The sequence below is a fragment of the Pezoporus flaviventris genome, unplaced genomic scaffold (assembly GCF_033815535.1).
Source record: "Pezoporus flaviventris isolate CSIRO_AGI_PZ_B2104156 unplaced genomic scaffold, CSIRO_AGI_Pfla_v1 ptg000083l, whole genome shotgun sequence".
In the NCBI taxonomy this organism is placed as follows: domain Eukaryota; kingdom Metazoa; phylum Chordata; class Aves; order Psittaciformes; family Psittacidae; genus Pezoporus; species Pezoporus flaviventris.
The window spans coordinates 260,101-281,709 of NW_026892631.1; the positions used below are offsets into that span (position 1 = coordinate 260,101).

The window sequence follows — 21,609 nt, forward strand, 5'->3', positions numbered from 1 at the left end:
GATCATATTATCAGGCTTACTCCATCAGATACCATTAGTGGTTCTTTCCCTCCCGACATTTTCTGAAAGCAAGCAACAATTCATATATAACTTTTAGTAGAGTACATGCTGCTTTCTGTATTTATAAACCACCAATCACTTAATTATATTGACTCTAGAAGAACCAGTGCTAATGTACAATCTTCTCTGGAAAGCATTATATTAATGCTCCATCTTCATAGAATTCTTGTGAATCCCATGCCATCCCACTCATCACTCAATATTTCAGGAAAAAACGGCATCACAAATGACACCACTTGCCTACTTCAGGCAACTCAAACAAGCCCCGGGAAACAGTGTGCTCATATACCTAATTGTACCAACAAGCAGTGAACGGCCTTTCACATGTGGAACTGGCCAATGAATTGAAGAAACAGCAAATTCTGCTGGATATTAATTGATAATTATGAATGTTCCAAAATGACAATTAAGAGAATTTTTTTGAAGCCACTAAAAACAAGGGCAAGAAATACAGATAAATAAACTCAGGGTCACAAATAATGATTTCCAGGAAGCACCATAAGCTGTTGTTCTGTTACCTAACCAGCAAAGTCTTTGACACAATGGCATATTGGACAAACCAACTTTGCTTCTAGCTGTCCAAGAAATACTGATGAGTTTTATAAGCTCTTCCCTCAGCAGTAAATATTGCTGAATTTTTTCCAAATTACTCATAAAGCAGTAAATCCTCATTTCATTTGAGATTTATACGCTTCAGAAGAATTCAGGAAAGGTGTAACTTCCAGGCCCCCTTCTGAGGAATTAAAGAGTATAGCCGTGTGTCATATGGGAGCAGCAAAAACATGACAGTCCTATGTTGGACTGTGTAAAAAAGATATATTCAAGAATAAAAAACCTTTGAAACAAAGGTGTAAAGTGTCCTGGTTTCAGCTGTGATAGTCATTTTTCTCCTTCTTAGCAGCTGGTGCAGTGCTGTGTTTCCAACTTCAGTCTGAGAACAACACTGATAACACCAATGTTTTTAGTAGTTGCTAAGTAATGTTTACTCCAATCAAGCACTTTTCAGTGGGGGGGGGGGAGGGGGGGAGTGGAAGGGAGGAAGTGAGTGAGCGGCTGCATGGTTCTGAGTTACCAGCTGGGCTTAAACCACAGCAGAAAGGCTCTTTGAAAACTTCAGTTTGCCAGTATTTCAAATAATTAATGAAGACATTACATGCATGTGGTAGAAATACAGTACTGCAGTTCCACCTTTGGAAAAGTAGTAGTTCCAAAGTACTTTAATGCTTTTAGCTATAATTATGTCTTAACAGCAAAGATTATGAAGTCTATTTGTTTTCACATTTATAACAGTGTCTCTTGGAACCAAGTGTCTCTTAGAACCATTAACTGTTGCACGGAAAACCTTTCTGACATTTTATCAGCCCAAACTCTTGTACTACTTCGAGCACAAATTCATCCCTCAAATGTTATGTTCCATCCTGAACAATTCACAAGGCTGAATTAGCATCTATTCCTGATTATTGTGTTTCATTTTTTGCTGGGGGGGGGGGGGGGTGGTAAAACAACTAATTTAAATCTTACCCTAGCAAGGTACATATCTTTTTAATTAAACATGCATATTATTCCTTTCCTATTGCAAAAGTTGGAATACAACAATACCAGTCTTTTGTTTTAAAGCATGTCCCTGAGATAGCTACTGTAAGTACTTTACATAATAGGGAGCTGGACCTGCCCAAATGAATACTTGAATGAATACTTGAATGAATACTTGAATGAATACATGAAGATGTGCAGAGGGCTGGAGCACCTCTGCTATGAATGTAGACTGAGAGAGGTGGGCTTGTTCAGCCTGGAGAAGGCTCTGCGGAGACCTTCTAAGTCTTCCAATACCTATAGGGTACCTACAAGAAAGAGGGGTTTTTGACAAGGGCCTGTAGTGACAGGACAAGGGGGAATAGCTTTAAACTGACAGAGGGGAGATTTAGATTATATATTAAGAAGAGATCCTTCCCTGTGAGGGTGGAAAGGCCCTGGCACACGGTGCCCAGAGAAGCTGTGGCTGCCCCATCCCTGGCAGTGTTCAAGGCCAGGTTGAATGAGGCTTGGAGCAACCTGCTCTAGTGTGAGGTGTCCCTGCCTGTGGCAGAGGGTTGGAACTGGATAAGCTTTAAAGTCTCTTCCAACCTTAACAATCCTATGATTCTATGCTTTTCCAGGGTGTCCTTGCCCTCCACTCACTTGAAGTCCTAAAGGTGCTCAAATGAAGAAAACTCAAATCATGTGGAGTATCACACACCACACTGTTTAGAAAAAAATGACGGGAAGCATCAGAGAAGGACATTTAAACTTCTCTTAATACTTTACCATCAATTAATCTACTTGATTCCATGTGTAAAGACATCCCATGTCACTGACCACAGAAGAATCATTGTACATGCATGAAGATCCTTGGAATCTTCCTTCCCCTGACATCCCTGATTTTCTACCATGTCCCATCATCATTAGTCACCATCAGAAAAATATACAGGTGTCCTAAGAATGTTTTTAAAGGCTTTTCTTGTTGTCAAAACAATATACAGCCAGTCAGTGCAAATATTCAGCATCAACTGAATCTAATGATCTTTCAAGTTACATTTTTGTTTGCTAGAATTAAAATCATTCATTGTCTCCCTATTTACTTCAACTATAACAGCTGGACAAATAAAGTGAATTTGAAGGTCAAAGGGGGAGAAAGCAGAAAGAGGACATATCACATAAATTCTTACCAGGCCCCTGAAGAGCAGTAATAATGGTCATACCAATATCACTATCTTAGTTTGTTTTACTCTTTGTCATTCCTTTACATGTAATATGGCATGACACGGCCCTCTTTTAAGATTTAAAAGAAGATTTCCATTAATGAATGCTTCCAATCCAGCCACTGTATTGCTATCAGCTTAAATAGAGGGGAGTTATTAGTATAAGTCATAAGAATCATCATCTCTCAGTCAATGTTGAGCCCAAAACTGTGAAAAGGGGAAGGGGGGGGAAGTGTTTTGAACATTTTTACCTCTGTATTACTTCAGCTTTATGTTCACAACTGGAAAAATATATTTTCACTAGGCAACTACTTTGCAAATTTGAATCACAGATACCTGCTGCTATAAAAATGGAACTGCTCTGAATTCACATTAGTATGACCAAGAATCCCTTGGCTCTCTAACAGAAGTACATCCTGTATTCCCAAGTAATTCCAATCTTGCTGCAGTGGGAGAAACAGAATTCAGATCCAGTTTATATCTGTTGCTGAGCTATCAGTTCAGGTCAGAAGTGCCTGACTGCCACTTTTACAGGCTGCTGAAGAACACATGCAAATATGCAGCTGTAGTAAGAGAAGCCAGTAGGATATTAAGTTATATAAGAATATATGGTAAGTAATACAGCAACTAATACTATCATTTTATATAAATCAATAGTGCAGTCTCATCTGGAATAGCATATATTACAAAATACAGAAATAAAGTTTGGCTGGAAAATGGCAGTGAGAAAGCACAGGCTTACAAACACTCTTTTAGGAAGAGACGCTAAAAAACCAACCTGTATAAAGGAAACAAAGAAGATGACACACCAGGCAGGTATATAAGATACTAAGTCCTACATAGGAAAGCAATTAGGACCTTGTGTTCCCATGAGCTCCCTTTCAGTAATACAGGGAGAAAAGGACATCCAGTAAATTTAAAAAGTGGGATTTTCAGAATAATTAATCTAATTTGGAGCCAAAAGAAAAATATGACAATGGTTGCTTGAACTGATATCAAGTAGAGATTACAGATTAATGTTTTATAGGTTATGAGCTTTATTGAGCTATATATGTATTTTTACAGCCACTATGGGTAACTAGTTCCACCATTCTGTATAGACCCATGAATGCAAGATTATTAGAGAACAACTCTCACTATCAGGGCAAGGCAACATGTGGTTTAAGAGTTTCTGAAGAAGAGATACTATCACTTTTCCAGGACCGGAAGGAACAGCTCTGTATATCTGAATTATAGTCAGAGAATAAAGGGTTTTGCTAAAACATTACTATGGTGCTGGAACAGCTATAATGGGAGTATTCAGCTTCTGAGCACTGTTCCTAAACAAGACAATTTATAGCAAGTTAAATCTGTTGTAAGACTATAAAAGCTGAGCTGGTTTTGAGCTGCCCATAGAATTAGCAGCATAGTGAAATAGACTGTACTTCTATCTAGTTTCCTCGGTCCTTACCAGAACAATTAGATAGATATTAAGTCATTAATATGGACAACAAGTGGTTGGGGGAAATATTTGGGATCCCCCTCCCTCCCTTTTTAAAAAGAAAAAAGTTTACGTGCTATTTATATATCTTACTCTAAAGAAAAGAAAAACAAACAAACAAAAAAATAAAACCACAAAAAAAAACCAAAAAACCCAAAACCAAACCAACCAAATAACAAAAACAAACCCAAACTTAAAAAACCCTGAAAAGCACAAATTTTTTTCAACCTGACATGTTGTACTACCCACTTATGTCATGTAGCATCAGTAATGTCATCAGTTAATATAACTGCCACAATCTGATGTGATGCATTTAACTGGGATTACAGGAATAAATCATGTTTGTGGGTACACAGATCACAGGTGGTGCAGTCAGCTGCCCTGTATGATGGCGTATCTATAGGATGTGCAGATTGGGATGTAATGTTCAGAGGCTTGTTCTCATTCGTGAAGTGCTTTGCAACCATAACTCAGTAGTAAGGAGCCACCAAACAGTTATAATGGCATAAACCATCATAAGGGAAAAATAGAGATCGATCAGTGCCAGTGATATAAAGGAAAGAGCATGCATTTGTCCCCAGACTCATAAATTCAGTGGGTGTTGCAGGCTTTTTCTCTATTCCACATGTACTTTATTAATAACAGTAACTATCATAAATAATAATAATGCAGAGTAGTTTATTTCAAGATGAATGCTTTTCTTATTATCTGTTGATCCTGATTTCTTACATCCTGTCTGTATTCCTCCTGTTAATAGGGGGTATAGCTATTTTAATTTATTGTTTGAAGTCTATGCTCTTTAACTGGCAACAGAGGGCTATGCCAAGAAAGTTGTCTGTGTAGGCTCCCTGAAATATCTTCATACTTTAACCAGCATGTTAAGCTTCTACAAAGGAGGCACAGAATTTACATTATACTTCATGTTATAAATAAGTCATAAGAACAGATTAGAATTATGCATTTACACCTACTAGTGAGAGCAAGATGCATAATTCACAAGTGGCGAACCCTTAAGAGGCTTTCGTATTTCATGCCAACCCTCTCCCCCCGCCTCCACTCTCACATATGTAGAACACAGTATATTTTTCAGTCCCACTGCTCCACAATTCTTTTTCCTTCCTTTCCAGCTAGACTGTTTAGATTTTATAATCATACTTTTTCTTTCCTGTGGAAAAGCAAAAGACATTATACATTCCCAACAATGTCTACTAATGTATCTGCTTTATGTCACAGTATTGGTGTCCTCTTTCTGCATTTTCTTGTTATACTCAGGGACATGACTGGAAGAAGCAGATGTTAAATGGCAGTGCTTTCAGAAGGTGCCAGAGAAAACTCAAGTCCTCTACCTAATTTGTCAAGTGAACACAGAACTTGCAACCGAAACTTCCTTACACTTCAGACTTAACATGATGTACTGCTCCTCCAGTTGTATCTCCTGGAAGAGTAGGCTAATCTCCTTGTACATTCATGTCCTCAGCTTCTCTGCTGAAGCCTGTAAACTAATACCTGCTGTGACCACAATTTGTATGACAGCACATGAAGGCCACAGATTTTGCAGAGCCTGTGGCTTTCCCCCACGGCAGTTCTACTCCTAAGAAGCACTCTGCTACCAGGTGATAACATGTAGGAATAAGGAATGATCTTAGTATAAATTGCTTTAGTATTTTTTGGTTCTTTGGCTGGAGCACTACAGTATTGATTCCTGTAACTCCAAAGAAGCATCAACAGGGGCAGGCTCTTTGGTGGAAGAAGTCATCTTGTAATTTCTCTCAACTGTTTTGAACTGAGTTTAGTTTACACTTAGGTCAAATTTAGTTCCATGGATTTTTCTTTGCTTGTGTGCAAATATTTTAAATTATGTTCTAGTCCTAACCACCAATTATTTACTTTTCCTCAATATCTGTCATGCAACTGCTTTTCTAAGTTAAGCTGAAACTTGTACCTGTCTTCTTCCGATAACATTTATTTATCTATTTATTTATGCATTTGATCTTAATGTTTCTTAAGTGTATCAAGGAAAACTTTGAGTTTTCCTTGACTAGCTTTCTACGCACTTCATCTCTACCTGTAAACTTAGGAAAAAGACTTTAATTATGCATGCATTTTAATTCCCAGTACAATCTAACACCTTAAAAACTGTTAAGTGACATTGCAACAATGCTATGAAATCCCAAGAGCCATAGCTCACAAATTCAAAACACATAAGTTAAAAGGAAAATAATACTTTTCCCCTAACTTTTAAGAATAGAAAAAGTCACCACAATTATTTGATATGTAGGAGAGGATTCTTACCCTTGAGCTGATGAAAATGCTAGCGTGCCAGCTTATGAGAACATGTGAACATTCATGTGAATTGGATTAAATTATTATTCCTTAATCAGAAAGCTAACAGTAATCAGAACAAAATTCAATAAGAGGAAGCTATTCACACACTATACCAACATGGGTTACTTTCCACTACTGATAATTTCCTTAATTTTCTACATTTCTCCTAGAATACACTGTGGACATTCTCACCACTTGTGCATTGTTTGTACGAACTTACCCAGCATAGTCAACTATCCTGAAAAGGTAAGCAGTGAGGACCCAGAAGCTTTTAGTAAGGCAGATTCTCCAGTCACCTCCACTAACAGAGGGGATGCAAAGCTATTTACTCACTGTTCTAACACAAATGCGAAATTCAGCTGCTGGCAGAGCTGATTTAGCTGCTACTACTCTCTCTTCAGCACCAATTCCAACTCTGAATTTTTATTTATACTAATTAGATTTATACTAACTAGAAAAACTTTAAAACAAATTGCTAATGATATGTTTCCAGATACATAAAATAGGCAGTGTATTATCATATAACATACATATTATCAGGGTAAAAATTCACTATTTCCCACCTGATGACTTATTCTCTTTCATGTACAGGCTTTGTGCATCACTGCTCCTTACCAAAATGATTTAACAGCACTATTCTTTTACATTAGAAATCCAGATGCTTATTTGCATGTAGCCACAAACATACCCAGACCCACAGAAAAAGAAAACAAAACATGCTTACTGTAAATGTGACTAAAATGTGCCTCTATAATAAAGGACCACGGCATATCCAAAGAAACCATCAGAGAAACAACAGCAATGTTTATTGTCTACCTTTCCATTCATTTAAAGACCATGAGTCTAAGCCTTACTTAAAGCACATTAATCTGATATTATTCTTACCAATTCAGTTTTATGTCCATTTAAATATCTGTTCCCATGCACTAGTTAATTTCTTAGCAACACATCACTTTAATGTGTCTCTATTTATACAATAAAAATTATGGGAAAGAAAAGAGAAAAAAGGAAACCCCTAGAAGCTTTCAAAGTCCAACTACAATTTATGTAAAATGCTTCAATCAGAAATAGATTGCCATAAAAATACAATATTTCATGGAAGGATAGTGGAAAGCATGATGGAATTCAGTACTAACTAAAAGGCTATTAAACTTTATGTAAACAATTCAGGCAACCAGTGTAGAAACCTAGGTTAGATTTCTGGCAGAGTTTCAACAGGAAAGAAAGTATCCTAGAATGCCTTTCATGCTTTTTGTGACATTATTTATGCTTTGCCCTGTTTTCACCTAACTTAGGAGGACAGGGAAGCACATTTTGGGAATTCTCCTCCAATCATACAAACCATCAATTAAAAAAAAAACAAACCAAACTTATATCCAAATATTCTGCGGCTTTTAACACTCAGGCTTGTATTGCTCACACTCAAGACTTCTGGAAGATGGAGAATACTCAGGAAGGTCTGGACTTAAAGTAACAGAAAAAGACATTAACTGGTGAAGCTTTTTAGAAATGCAAATTGTAAGGAAGTTGCTCAGATTTATTGAGATAAAAAGCCTGAAACATATGCAAACATCAAGAATTCCCCTTTTCATAAGTTTTTGTCATTACAGCTTTCTGGTTTTTCAATAAGTAAAATGCTGGAAGTATTTAAGTAGCAGTTAATGACTCAACACCCCCCTGGCCATATATTTAATAAAATCAAGGAAAAGGGGAATCCCTGTTTGGGAGCCCTCAAGAAGTATTACTGTGGTGTTACCTGCCTGTATATTGTCACCAGCTATTACTATTCCGCTAGCGTTAAAGAAAGGTTGGGACACATTTGGTATAGACAGAAGTGTCTATGTCTAGTACAAGCCAAACAGGAATCCATGTACTACTCAGAATAATTATCACAGCTGATAAACCAACGCAATTTATAACAGCAGCATGGAAGAACATATCTATCTTAAATTAGATATTACATCAAGTGTTTGGCAGCTCAGGAGACCAAGTGGTCCTAAACTAGCAAGGAGAAATATGAGTGTGTTTTCCAGGGCAGAAATCTCAGAGAGAAGCTTCATTATGCAGCCCGCAATATCAAGAAGACTGCCACAATCCCTTAAAGCCTGTTAAGTTAGAGCTAAGTGAGGTTTACCCCTATGAATGGATATCTAGAGATTCAAACAGAAGCAGGGCACAAGCACCACAGAAGACGGCCTTAGTCAGTCTGTGCAAGAGGCACTTATATACATGAATTCAGCATTACATGAAACTAAGCATAAATCATTTACTTAGCATTTCATGAATCCCTCTGTCAGCAAAATTTAAATCAGAACAGACCCCATCACTTTGCCTTGCTAGGTTCAGGCAACCACAATTACCAGACATACAATTGAAAACAAGATCCCACAAAAAGTATTGCAGGCTATGAGCACATGGCCAGGAAAACATATTCCACTTATAAATCTAAGGAGACCTCTTAATGTCTAATAGCAAAGAGTGGTCACCATGTTACAACTGCTCACAAAGAGAAACTATAGCACTTAGTAGGGCCCTATATGGAGTTCTAACTGATAAAAGACAAAATGCAGAGAAACAGATGACACGTTTCAGAAATCCGAGGGGAAAGTAGACAAAATGCAGAAGATTGAACCTCTCTTGCTCAAACTGGCCCATACAGGCAACATCACAACAAACCAGTCTCAGAAAGTCGTAAAATGAGAATCTGCTGCTTGGAGAAGACCTGCAAATCCACATGGCAGTGAAAAAACACCAACAAAAAAAGAAGAAAGGCTGCACTTAAATTTTACAAACTGAACTCAATAAATACTTGATTTAAATCTGTCCTCCACAGTACATGCTGCCTTTGAAGAGATCTCAGCATCTTTAAGTCTGATCACCAATCTGTGAAGGAGCAAATAAAGAACTAGAGGCCTATACATATCTGATTCTGACAACTAAGTTTGAAGGAAGATCACAGGACAAAATAATCTGGGAGTTTTACATTTGCTAGTGGGTTGAATTCTTGTCATGGAATTTAGATAAAGCCTGGAGATTAATTTGTTTTCTTCTCTTGTTTAAAAACAGAGCTGAGAGCCAAAATACTTCCTATGCTGTCAGAAGGGAAAGGAGGCATGAAAAAAAGGACTCTCCCTGTTCTGTAGCTATTAGCTTTGGAGAAGCAATTTGTCCCAGTTTGCGTTGGTACATAGAGAAGATTGGAAAGCACTAATCACTCTCATGTTACAATTTCTGTTCCATTTTAATTTTTAGAAAGGAGTACTCAAGCAACCTGAGAGCTCAGCAATTCCAGCAGGGTTAGCGTGAGTTCTCTCCTGGCTTGCTGTGTTACCCAAATCTGATCAAAGGACAAGGACTCCAGAAGCTTGTCCAGCTGTGGTTTTATAATGACACCATTAGGTTTTGCTCTATAATCAAGCTCCCTAAAAGTCTGTGCAGCTTCAGGCTTAATATCTGTGACAAGGTTAACTGAAATCTGCAGCAAGGATAACTACTTTAGCAGATTGTATCAGCAGGAAATATTTAAACACTATTTAAAAGGATTTTAAATAAGCAGATTTTATTTAACACTGCTCTAATGCACTGCAACAGAAAATGATACAACAGAGCTGCTACAAATAAACATAATGCTTTTACCCTTACCCCAACACCCCACCCTTCTAAATTCCCCAGATCTGTATTATTAAGTCAATGAGTGTACCATATATTTCTGTCTGAAGCTGAAATACAGGAATGCCAGACTCAGACGCCCATTTGCCCTTTGGTTTTGTGCCTGCTGAATGTGCATTCTGGATATGTGGGATTAATTACGATAGTACCAGTCACTGGCAATGTCAGTGTTGCCTATTCAGGTGTATCAAACGTGCTTTCTAATACACCTACAACTTGTAGAGGAAGGCAGCTTCTCCTCTAAGACAGGTGTACTCTGCCCCCTAGTGCTAGGTGCACCAATTTATCTTTACTTAAATGCATACCCAGGCCAGAATAAAGCCTGGAGCAGCAGGTGCTCTTTATGTGCCACCCTGGGAAACGTGTCGTTTCCCATATGCATTATCAGCTGAATATGTCTCTAAGCCAAATATAAGGGGTGGGCATGGAATTGCATCATGGTATTGCAAGACTCTAAAATTACAAAGAGACACCAGGGCATATCTCTTTGAGTCACGTGCAAGATGTTTTGGATAGCCAATTCTAACTGCTAAGAGGTGAATACTAACTTTTCAATGCTCATAATGGTGTTAAAGAAGTCTGTTTCACAAAAAGATGAGGAATTCTGACATTAAGAGCAATAATATACATAAATCTAGCACTAACATTGTATTGGATAGCAAACAGCTCTTTTCAAAACACTCTAGTGAACAGACTGGTTCATTTGGTATTTACATGTGATTCACTGCAATCTGGAAGCTGGGCAATAAACTCATACCAGAGGTCTACAGATTTTTTTTGTTTTTTTTTCCTTTAAGGCAAAAGCTGTCTGTCATCTTTGAGCAGGAACTAAACCAGAGGAAAGCAAATCCTTAGGGCTGGAAATTGATGTTTTTAAATGTAGCTAAACCTAAAAAAAACTATATGAAATGTAACCATAAAACCTACACCTTAAACCTTAGAGAACAAGTATTTTCTTCTTAGTGATTCAGGTTCTTGCAGTGATACATGATATCACAATTGCCCTGTAATATAATTTCTTGTTCAAGTTATTTCACTGGGCAATTAGCATTATACAGATATGATGATGAATTTTACTTTTATTATCATGATCTATCATTTAAAACAAGCAGTAGTAGTCAGAGGGATAAAAAGGACAAAAACTTTGCTGATTTTTCACTAAAATGTAATAATTGTTCATAGCTGTGCATAGTGTGTGCTGGTTTAGAGCAACATAAATTAAAAATACAGGTACTAATTTAGAGTTCTCCCATTTTTTAAGATCAGATATGCTAAGCTCTGTTTGCACAGATGTCAAACATCTGCCTCTTACCCCCAGAAAAACAAGGCTCCCATTTTATCCTGGTTTCAGAGGATCAGCCTTCCCATGCTCAGGTCAAATAACAATTTGACTAAGCCGAAGCTAGTTCATGCTTTTAGACAAAACAGTGAGGACATCTCTTTCTCACTTTTTCCAAGGCTCTCCTTAATATTTTGCCCAGAAACCTGGTGCAAAGCAGTACGTCACAGTTTTTTTAAACTCTTGGGCATGAAATTTGGTGCAAAGCAGTATGTCACAGGTTTTTTAAACTCTCGGGCAAGCAATTTAGGATAACTCTACACTTGTTTAACTCAGTTGAGTATCTGCCCTTCTAACACAGTTGACAGGGTCTCTTTCCTGAAAAACTGGAAACACTTCTTTCAGGTTGGCATGGAAATAAAAGTTTCATACAGGTGAGGCTTAATAAGAATATCTTCCTTTTAAAGATTCATGATGAGAACCATTAGGTTCTGCTAGGGAAATTATACAAACCCAATTTGTTAACATTGTCAAGTACCTAGTGCTGCAGAAAATGCAGACATACATCCTCAATGCCAAGCTCAGTGCAAAGATATACTTACATAGTTTTTGTTTTCTGAACATATCTACGAAGTTATTTCTCTTTGTAAACTTATTAAGTAACAAACACCTTTTCTCTCCCCATCAAATGCTCAGCACTTAAGGATAGATGAATATTTTTTCTGAAGTTTCTTCACAACAGTAAGGTTTCCACCAAAACAAAACTCAGTACTTGGGTCACATTCAGTCATTACTGTCTCTTTGCATTTATTAGGCTTTTACTGTACTCTTTGCATTTATTAGGCCACCTTCCTGCCTAATGGAAGATCAGGCCAGTGCAGTGTAGTAGTTTTCAGTATAAAACCCACCCTGTCTTCTCTTTCATCTACGGCAGATGGAAACTTTTTCAGACTAATTTAAAGAAAAAAAGAAAAAAAAAAGAAAAAATAACTGCGTAAAGTTAAAACCTGAAAAGAAATCTCCACATTTCAAAGTATAAGCTTCAGTTTTGCCTGTTAGTGTTTGGATGGGGGAGAGAAGCATATTTTTACCTCCCCAGGAAAAATCACTTCAAACTTTCCTAATATGAAAAGCCTCTCAGTGTGTCTCTGTTAAGAGTTTTGAAGGTAAGCGTACAAGCTTCTCCATCTCCTCTCAGCTGCTAGTCATCTCTACAGAAGTAAGGAATGCAGGTTTGGAGAGTAGAACCTTACTGCAACTGCTTTCCTAAGCTGCAGCTATTGGTTACAGGAGCTTCTGCACTCTCACATAGAGGAACTGAAAGTATGAATTTGGGGGCATATTCATATTAGGATTCACACAGCCTAAATTCCATGTGTGATCCTGGACTGGGTATTTCCTCTTGGCTTTTCTCTACTCCTTGGCAACATTAGGCTTCCACAGGAATTCAGGATGTGAAATAGAATCCAGGTTGCACAAGGAAGTAGTACCACATAAGGCAAATGCTTAAAGGTGAGATGCAGAAAATAAGAGACAGTTAACAAAGGTGGTGTGGTACAGGAGATGGCTTCATTTCAGTGCTTCACTGCTTATAACACAGACACTGAGTTTATCGATAAGGGGAAGATATTTAAAGGCACTAATGGATGATGGATGCCTAATAGGTCCCCCTTTTCAATGTGGTAAAGTGTACATTTGCCATATGTGCTTTTAAAGGGTCTCTTTTTTAATTACAGCTCAACCCCCAGAGGAAACAAATACTTGAATTTCCATGAAAATCAATGAGTATTTCAAGCACTCAGTAACTGTCAGGATCAGAAAGTCAGTTAACAATATATTTGCAATTATGGTGTTGAGGAAACATATCCCTCCTCCAGTTACAGATTAATTAGTATGGGCTTAAACCTACTTTCCATGGTCTGAAGTGAAAGTCAGAGAAGCATTAATTTTTAGACAGAATTGATGCCTTCATAAAAGGTTTAAAGAACCCCATTTCAATAGACACAGTGCTTCAAAAACCACAGAGGATCTATGACTCTCTGGTATAGACTTCTGGTCAGGAATTCAGTTGTATAGTTATTAAATTAGGAAATCATTTTGGTGAATGAACAGGAAACATGTCAGAGACAATGAACTTTGTATCTCTGTTTAGGGTCAATAGCGTATTATGTTGAGGCAATAAGTCACCGACATCACTAGCATAAATGCTGAAATTAAAAGCCTCTCTAGGAGAGAGACATGTATAACACTGGAAAGCCAAAAGCTCTAACATTTTACTGTAAAACCACAACCCTTGCAAAAAAAACAGTTATACCTTTTTTTTTTTTTTTTACCTCTAGCCTACAAAGAAGAAAATCTCGGGCTCCAAAATGAAGCAAAACCATGACAAATTAAAGATAAATGGAAATCTAAGCAAGATCTTAAATAAACCCGATTCAGGATGACTGAGATTTCTACTGACCCAAATCCCAGACTGCTGGCTCACATTGACCTTCCCCTTCAGTCAGAGTGAGAAACTGGCAGCTGAATAAAATGGATCCAAAGGGTAGGCAAGAGTGGCTCTTCTGTTGTACTGAATAGGGCAATACAATCTGATCCACTAGACATCTCTTTTGAATAAGGAAGATTCTCTGTTATCATTTAAGATTTAGAGGTAGAATATAAGGAATCAAGTCCTGCCCTTTTTTAAGTTATCCTCTTTTGTATTTTTGAAGAATTACAAAAGTTACTTGATGCAACTCCTCTCAATTAGTTTTGGCTATCAGTCAGAATACAATCAGACATGAATCTAGAACCAACAAAATAAGGTGTACATCTCAAATGATTATATTGCTTGGTCAGTTTTTAACCATGTTGCAGGTGAACACATCAGTAAAACTATCTGTGATGAAGTTTCAGTAATGATTTTAATAAGATTGGAAGCACAACTATTTACACTTCAAGATTCTTAAGAACAGTGTTATGGTATAGCAATAACAGATTAATGGAGATCTTGCAAAAGAAGATAAATGGCTCTACAAGAATACCAGAAAACTGGGAATATGGGAGAAATTAATTGAACCTATGCTTTTGATAAATATTAATTTTTTTCCAGAAGAAAAATGCACCCTAGTTTGAGCTGTCATTACGCTAACCTATATCCTATTTTTCATATTATTAGTAATACATAATGTGGTAGTTTATATTCAAAAACAAAACCAGAATGTATATACCTTGTGTATTTATCCAGAAATACACTAAGGTTACTATGGTTACGAAAAATCCATTACCTTTGAATACAGAATGAAAAAGTTTGACTTAAAGTGTGCACTATTTATTACAGCAATCATCAACAGCCTTCAGGAGGTTCTCTAACTGGATTCATTTTTCAGTGTCAAAACTGACCCACCACACCAGTATCTTATGGCCTGTGCAAGGCAAAGAAATTTGAACTAGATGAATTTTTAACTATGTTTTATACTAACTCAAGGTGCAGAAATGGCTTTGAATTTTAAGGCCTTACATTAAAAAGAAAGTAGGGTCTCAGTACCCCTTTTCCCCCAACCCCAGCTGTCTGATATGAAACACTATTTTTACCTGTACCTACCACCATATACAATTCTGATGGGTCCAGAGTAGTGCTTATGCTATGATACTTCTAGCTCAATTTTTTTTTTTTTATTTTGGTTTTTGGTGTTTTAAAAATGTTTGATTAAAAACACTCAGGCACTCCATTAAACTACACCAATTACATTAAAATAGGAAGTCAGATTACTGTACTTTACTGCATTGCCAAATAACAGACATTTAGCTTCTATGTAGTAGTTTAAGAGTACTGGTATAACTTGGTTATTGACACACTGCATAACTTAGAAGAAGAAAATGGATTATTAGCTTATGCTCTTAACAAATTAATTAAACATGGGCTATTCAGTGTCTCTAATTAAGAACATTTAAGGAAGACAGTAGGAAAACTGCTAAACGTGTACATAATATCTTGTCTTCAACACCTTACAGTTTACTTGTTTTGAGAGCTAGACGGTACAAGATCAGAAAGTTGTAAAACCACTAAAAAGATGACTCAGGTTCTGTGAAAGAGGACAATACAGCACAAGATTTAGCTACAGCATTGCAACATTAATTTCTGAGGGTCCCAACAGAGCGTTCTATGAAGGATTCTTTAAAAAACAGAACCCACCAGGGTTCAAAGTGCATCCAACCCGTTTTAAAAGTATTTTACTTTTCCTCTGAAATAAGAAGGGGTCAGTCATCTAATTATTCATAGCAACTATGAGAAACCCATCTGACATTCTACCCACCAGAGAACTCACCTTTTACAACATATTTAGTTCCATTTCCTAAGTAAATTGGTACTCCGTTCATATATAAAGTATATTGTGTAATAATACCATTTGGTGTTTTGGGTGGACTCCAAGTCATCAGCAGGGACGTGGGAAAGGATATTGCTGTGGGTGATTGCACATCTTCAGGGGCTGGGGAAAAAAAAGTATAACATTGTATTATATTATATCATATTTCCACAAATAATAAATAATTTCAGTGAGCAGCTACTGCCAGAATAATTTTGGTAAAGCTGAAATTTCAGAAGATATTTTTGGTTTGCAACATGCCAGCATTTTGAGAACCCTCCTATTACATGTAATGTTTCCTAGCCAAACAAAAGCTTCTGTGAAAGACAAGGATATAGTCTTTTCCTTTTTAGGAGAATGATTATACTCATATAGCTTTATCTTTCCAGCTTGATAACACTGAGCAAGGGAAGGGGTACATAATTTTAGTAATGTCCATTTTTTAATACAAATTATTTCCTCTTCCTTCATGCTTTTATTCCTAAATACAAAGTGATCGTTCTTTATAACCACAAATGCAGGTGCCATGTTCTTATGCACTACCCCCTATTTCACACTTTTCATAATCAACGCACTTAGTAATGTTTGTTTAGCATCAATTTTATGCATATAATATACTGAACATTGGCCATGGGTAATAATTTAAAAGCTGAGTTCTCTCACCATTCCAATGAGTTATATGCTAGAAGCACAAGCAATCCCACTGAATATCACAAGGGGAGAAGAATTCAGGCCTTATTCTGGGAGGAATTTCTTGTAATTTACAAGCTCTGTGCTAGCAATTTAAAACAATAACTACCAGTGGCTGGCAATGTGAAAACAATATAAAGTAATGAATGTTTCAACAGGGAAACAGGGATAGCTGGAGGGTGTGATATGGTGTTTGTCTTCTGTATCATCAATTTATTGTTACGAAGAGCATGCAACAACAGCACCCAAAAATAGAAACTCCACACATTGACTTTTTGTTCAATTCTCCTGAGGGAAAAAACACATGTTCCCCATGGCTTTATTTGATCTTTGGCAGGGAAAAAAAATTAGAAAAATCTCTTCTTGCCTAAACCTTGCCAATGTGACAGCACATCTGAAGACAGTGGATGTTTTTCTCAAACACTTGCAAGAATTCCCACTGCATTGACTAAGCTGAGAAAAGAAGACATAAACAATTTCTTTTTAAGTTACTATAATACACCATACTGTATTTCATGTTTACATCATGGGAATCCATTATTAACTATTTGTCTGTCAGAGGCTACACCCTTTCATGGATAATGCCATTAGACAAACTCAGTTTATCTAGAACTTCCAAGAGGTGATAATTTAGTTTTCATTTGATTGGTGCTGCTGGCAGTTGCTAACATGTTCGCATCAAAATGCTGTCCTGGCAATGTTATTAGACTGCAGTCTTGAGGACTGTTCTCGTCAGGACAACATCTTGCATGACTACCTGCTTTGGCAGCAGTTCAACACTGCTTCATTATGGTTGTATTCCACATGACTTCATGCTAAGATTTGATATGTTTCATTGGTACTGCATTACTATCTAGTTTCCAGGAGAAGATAAACTGAAGAACTGTGGGAAGGAGGGAATTTTGGAAACTACTTTGCATTATGGAAAATCAACTACTATCCTATAAATACACATCAAATTCTTCATTATTCAACTGGTATAAGTTTGGAGTAACTGATGATTTTAACTAGATTAAACACTGCGTTAGGATGACAGAACTAGGAGATTTGAACTTCATGTTTAATTGAGAATAGAGTTAGATACGTCACAGATATTTTGGGTGCATTTGCTCCAGTAATTGATGCATGTTACTTCTCAGCCTAGTCTCTAAAGTCAGAACTGTAATGTATTTTCTCTTTCTTCCTGCTGTAGTTCTTAATGCAAGCATGGAAAACATTCATTTACACTTACAACCTTTAAGTTTGAGCAGAACAACATTTATAAGGGTTTAGGAAAAAAAATATGGAAAAACTGAAGAGTGATTAATAAACAATTCAATCGGCATTTGGAGGTTTCATCACACTGAAACAATTGTTGCCTATTTCTCGTGTTTAGCAGTTAAAAGAAACTATGGAAATCAAACATTTGATTCTCAATTTCATACTGTGCTATACAATCAATTCTTTTTAGTCAGACTGTCTCTAGATTTACTTCTGAGCCATAGTAAAATGCGGAAGCTTTCATTAATCTTTCAGATGCTTCATATTAATGACAAGGCTCCTGCATGAACAATGTAACAGCAATTAAAAAGCCCATTAATCTGCATTACAGCTATTAAAGATGCATGTCATTAAAGGGTATGGAGTTTGATTCATTTTTGCACCCCACCCCCCCCCAAAAAAAAAAAAAAAAAAAGGAGCAATTATGGTCTGGCAATGCACTTTGTCATCAGATTAGGTTGGGGTTTTCCAGCAAATGGCTTTGCAGCATTTAGCTCTTCTCCTGTTTTATTATTCATGACTGAAATGTGGAAGTCAAGACCTTTGAAATTACTTTACCTTCTTGTGGAGTGGAAATGTTCAATGCATGCAAGCTCTCAGTACAGCCACCCAAAGTGCAAGCAGTTAGGGTTACAGCATAGTTTTTGAATGGATGCAAACCTGTCAATATGCCTGCAACAGAAGAAAGCAAGGTGCTATGCACGTACTGTGAACAGGCTGATTATATAAATACAAAGACAGAAGTAAAAAAATTAAAGTTTTCTATTACACACAGAAGAGATAAAAGATTGTAAGTTTTCATTCCTATTATGCCACTACTTAAATTTTGCAAAATAAGTTAAAAGTAAATAGCATGTTATTCTATTTGTAATACTTAATGATGCAACTAATATCTTTAGTTATGCTCACTATAACAGATATCACTTCAAAACTGAGGTGCATATTTTAATTTAACAATGACTATAGACGATTTTTTCTTTTCCTAGTCTCTGTCTCACAAAGTTTTCCGTCTCCCAGAATAAAATATTTTTTAATGCTTTCTCTCCAGTGTTGCCCCCTTTTCATTCCTAAACTGAAGTCTCTTTTTTGTATAACACATACTACTTGTATTCCATTACTTCAGTGGCATCATATAAACCATATATTTGCTATATTACTACAGCAGCATAATTCAGGAGACACAATACCCAAGGGTTTACAAGAAAAATATTTTGGTTTTTTTGGCCTGCTTATGTTAGTGAAGATTCTCACACATCGAGCAGCTCTCTGTCGTAGCAAATGTAACAAATCACTACTTACTACTTCAGGAAGTTACACAAGATTTTGAACTGAAGTATACAGAGGGTCTACATGGGAAAAAAAAACTGTCATTTTCAGAAACATCAGCAATTTCCATTTCAAAGCAGGTCCAACATTAAAGTAATATGGAATTAAGATGCAGTAGTAACTAAAAGATGCCAAATCATGTCAAGTTTTTTTCAAACCATGTTTTAACCTTGCCTCCCACAGCTTTTAGTAAAATTAATGGAGTGTTTATTAATAAAAATAAAATTTATAGCAAACCATGTTATTTCAGAACTGTTCAACGCTGGAATTTCACAAAGCAAAACCAACGGTACCTCACAGAACCACAATTCTTAACCAAACAGCCCATAGTACAGTAAGACTGCAAACCCTGTCAGAATTAAGTGTACGCAAACAGGTAGAAGAATTTAGTCCCTTCTACTATTCTCCATTCAGTTACTACATAGAATTCAACATAAACTTGGGTTTCATTAAAAAAAGTCTTTTTCCCCACATAAAGGGTATCGGAGTCTACAGTAAATTCTTCAGCACAGAAATTTCATCAGCGAAAAAAACATCTTTATTGCCTAAGACTTAGTACAAAACACTTATTTCCAGATCATAGAGGGTTAAACACGCAAAAGTATAAGAGGTACTACTGAAATAACCTTCAGCAAATAAACACATGCAGAAACCAAATCCTGTGACATTTGCAAGTTCTCAGTCAAGAGGAGCACGGTATAGTGTAAGCAATATCTCTTTATTCACTCTACGGCGCTTTAGGAAGCAATTCAGTTTTATTTGTACATTTAGCACTTAAAATTGTAGCATCAGTCTCATGAAGCAGTGAATTAATGCTCCTTGCATTTCCTGATGGAAGATATTCCGTGGGGTCACCAACAGCTTCAGGCACTGAGAGTTGCAGTAGCACATATCCAGAAAGATACCCATAGCTGTGGAAGGTTTGGATTAGGCTGTTTGGTTTACTTCTGACAAAGTAGAAGGGCTTTATATAAAGCACCTGCTTTATAGGTTTGTGGAGGGCAGCAAGAATATGAAACAACAAAACCCCAACAAAGCAACAAATAAATCCTTTTTGTAACACAAGGTTTATGTTTAAAAAAATTATTCAAAGACAACAACTTAAAAAAATAATTTGCCATTTCCCAATTAATGTTTTTTTCCTTCACAGGTACTCTTGCACTATTTTCTTGCAATGAAGAAACAGATGTGCTGCATAGGTAGGCTATAAGAAAAGTGCACAGATTTTATTTACATACTTCAGCAAACTACTTTTTCCTCAGCTGCCAACCTATCTGTTTGGCCAGCATCCACTGTAATCTGTTCTCCTTCATTATGTTAATCTGTGGGCGGAAAGATTTCTGTCATCTTCAAATCGCTTGTACAGCAACGGTAAACACCTTGGTCTGTCTGTAATTGGACAGGTGTCTGCATTGGTGTCACCCAGCTTTTAATTCAATTAAAGAACTGGCTGCTCTCCTCTCATTACCCACTCATTTCCTCTGCACTTTTAGCCAGTCGCTGAAATTTACACTCGGTGCCTGACTGTCTTGGTGTACAAAGTCAGCAGTCCCATAGCAAAGATTGCCACTGATACACGTGAATTCATTTGCAGCACAGCAAAATAAATTTTGCAGTAAAAAACAGCCTATGATTCAATTAAGTTGGTTGACAGCTTTAAAAAACTTTACCTAACTCCTCAATTATAACACTCAGACTGGTATCTCTTGTCTATACACAATAATTGCTGACCAGAGAAGAGTGCATCAGACTTTCTAAGGTGGGATGCTAGCAAAGGAAAATTTGGTCATAACCACACTTCCATGTGTTCTGTTAGAGTTAACAGGAGAGAGCTAGATAAATTGTCACTTTGATCAGGAGATAGAATTAGAGGCATCATCAATATTTAAGAAAACGGTCAGCCTCCCACATTTGGGATATGAGCCCCATTCATTCACCCTGACACTACAGAGAAGCTGAATTCATCTAGACTTAAAATTTACATCATAGACTGTGTTCCAAGCCTTAAAATCCACATGGGGAATCAGAGATGGTAAATCATTCTAACACACCACTCCTATCTGCCCACTCCAAGAACCTTTGGAAATAAATTAAAGTTCTAACACAGACATTTTGACACAGTGACCCCATGAAACTGAATAATGTCATTTGTTAAATATGAATGTAAAGTTAACAGTCTAAAACAGTGATCTGGAATCACACCTAGAACATTAAGCCCACTTTATATGCAAAACTAGTATTCAATTTTCTATACTTTTATTTAAATGATCTTTAATTATTTGCAGTACTTAAAGTTAGGTTTAGAGTTGTGTCAGGGAGAAAACGCTGGTTCATTCTTGTAGATAAAGGATAAAAATATCGACATGGACAGTAGAAAAGGGTCAACAATGAATGAATTTACTATAAAATGGATATGTGGACAAGTCAGTTGTG

At 36.7% G+C, this 21,609-nt stretch overlaps 1 protein-coding gene across 4 annotated transcripts in view; it reads right to left on the bottom strand.

Annotated features, from left to right (window-relative positions):
- USH2A (usherin) overlaps positions 1-21,609 on the bottom strand; it is a 372,149-nt gene that overhangs the window by 191,994 nt on the left and 158,546 nt on the right. For all 4 annotated transcript variants that reach the window (XR_009747198.1, XM_061475268.1, XM_061475270.1 and 1 more), the window contains exons 31-32: positions 18,409-18,522; positions 15,862-16,023 (exon numbers count right to left, since the gene is read on the bottom strand). Coding sequence is in view for 3 of the 4 variants with exons in the window: in XM_061475268.1 (XP_061331252.1) it covers positions 15,862-16,023; positions 18,409-18,522 (276 nt within the window). In the remaining variant the exon portion in view is untranslated. The remainder of the gene's footprint in view (positions 1-15,861; positions 16,024-18,408; positions 18,523-21,609) is intronic.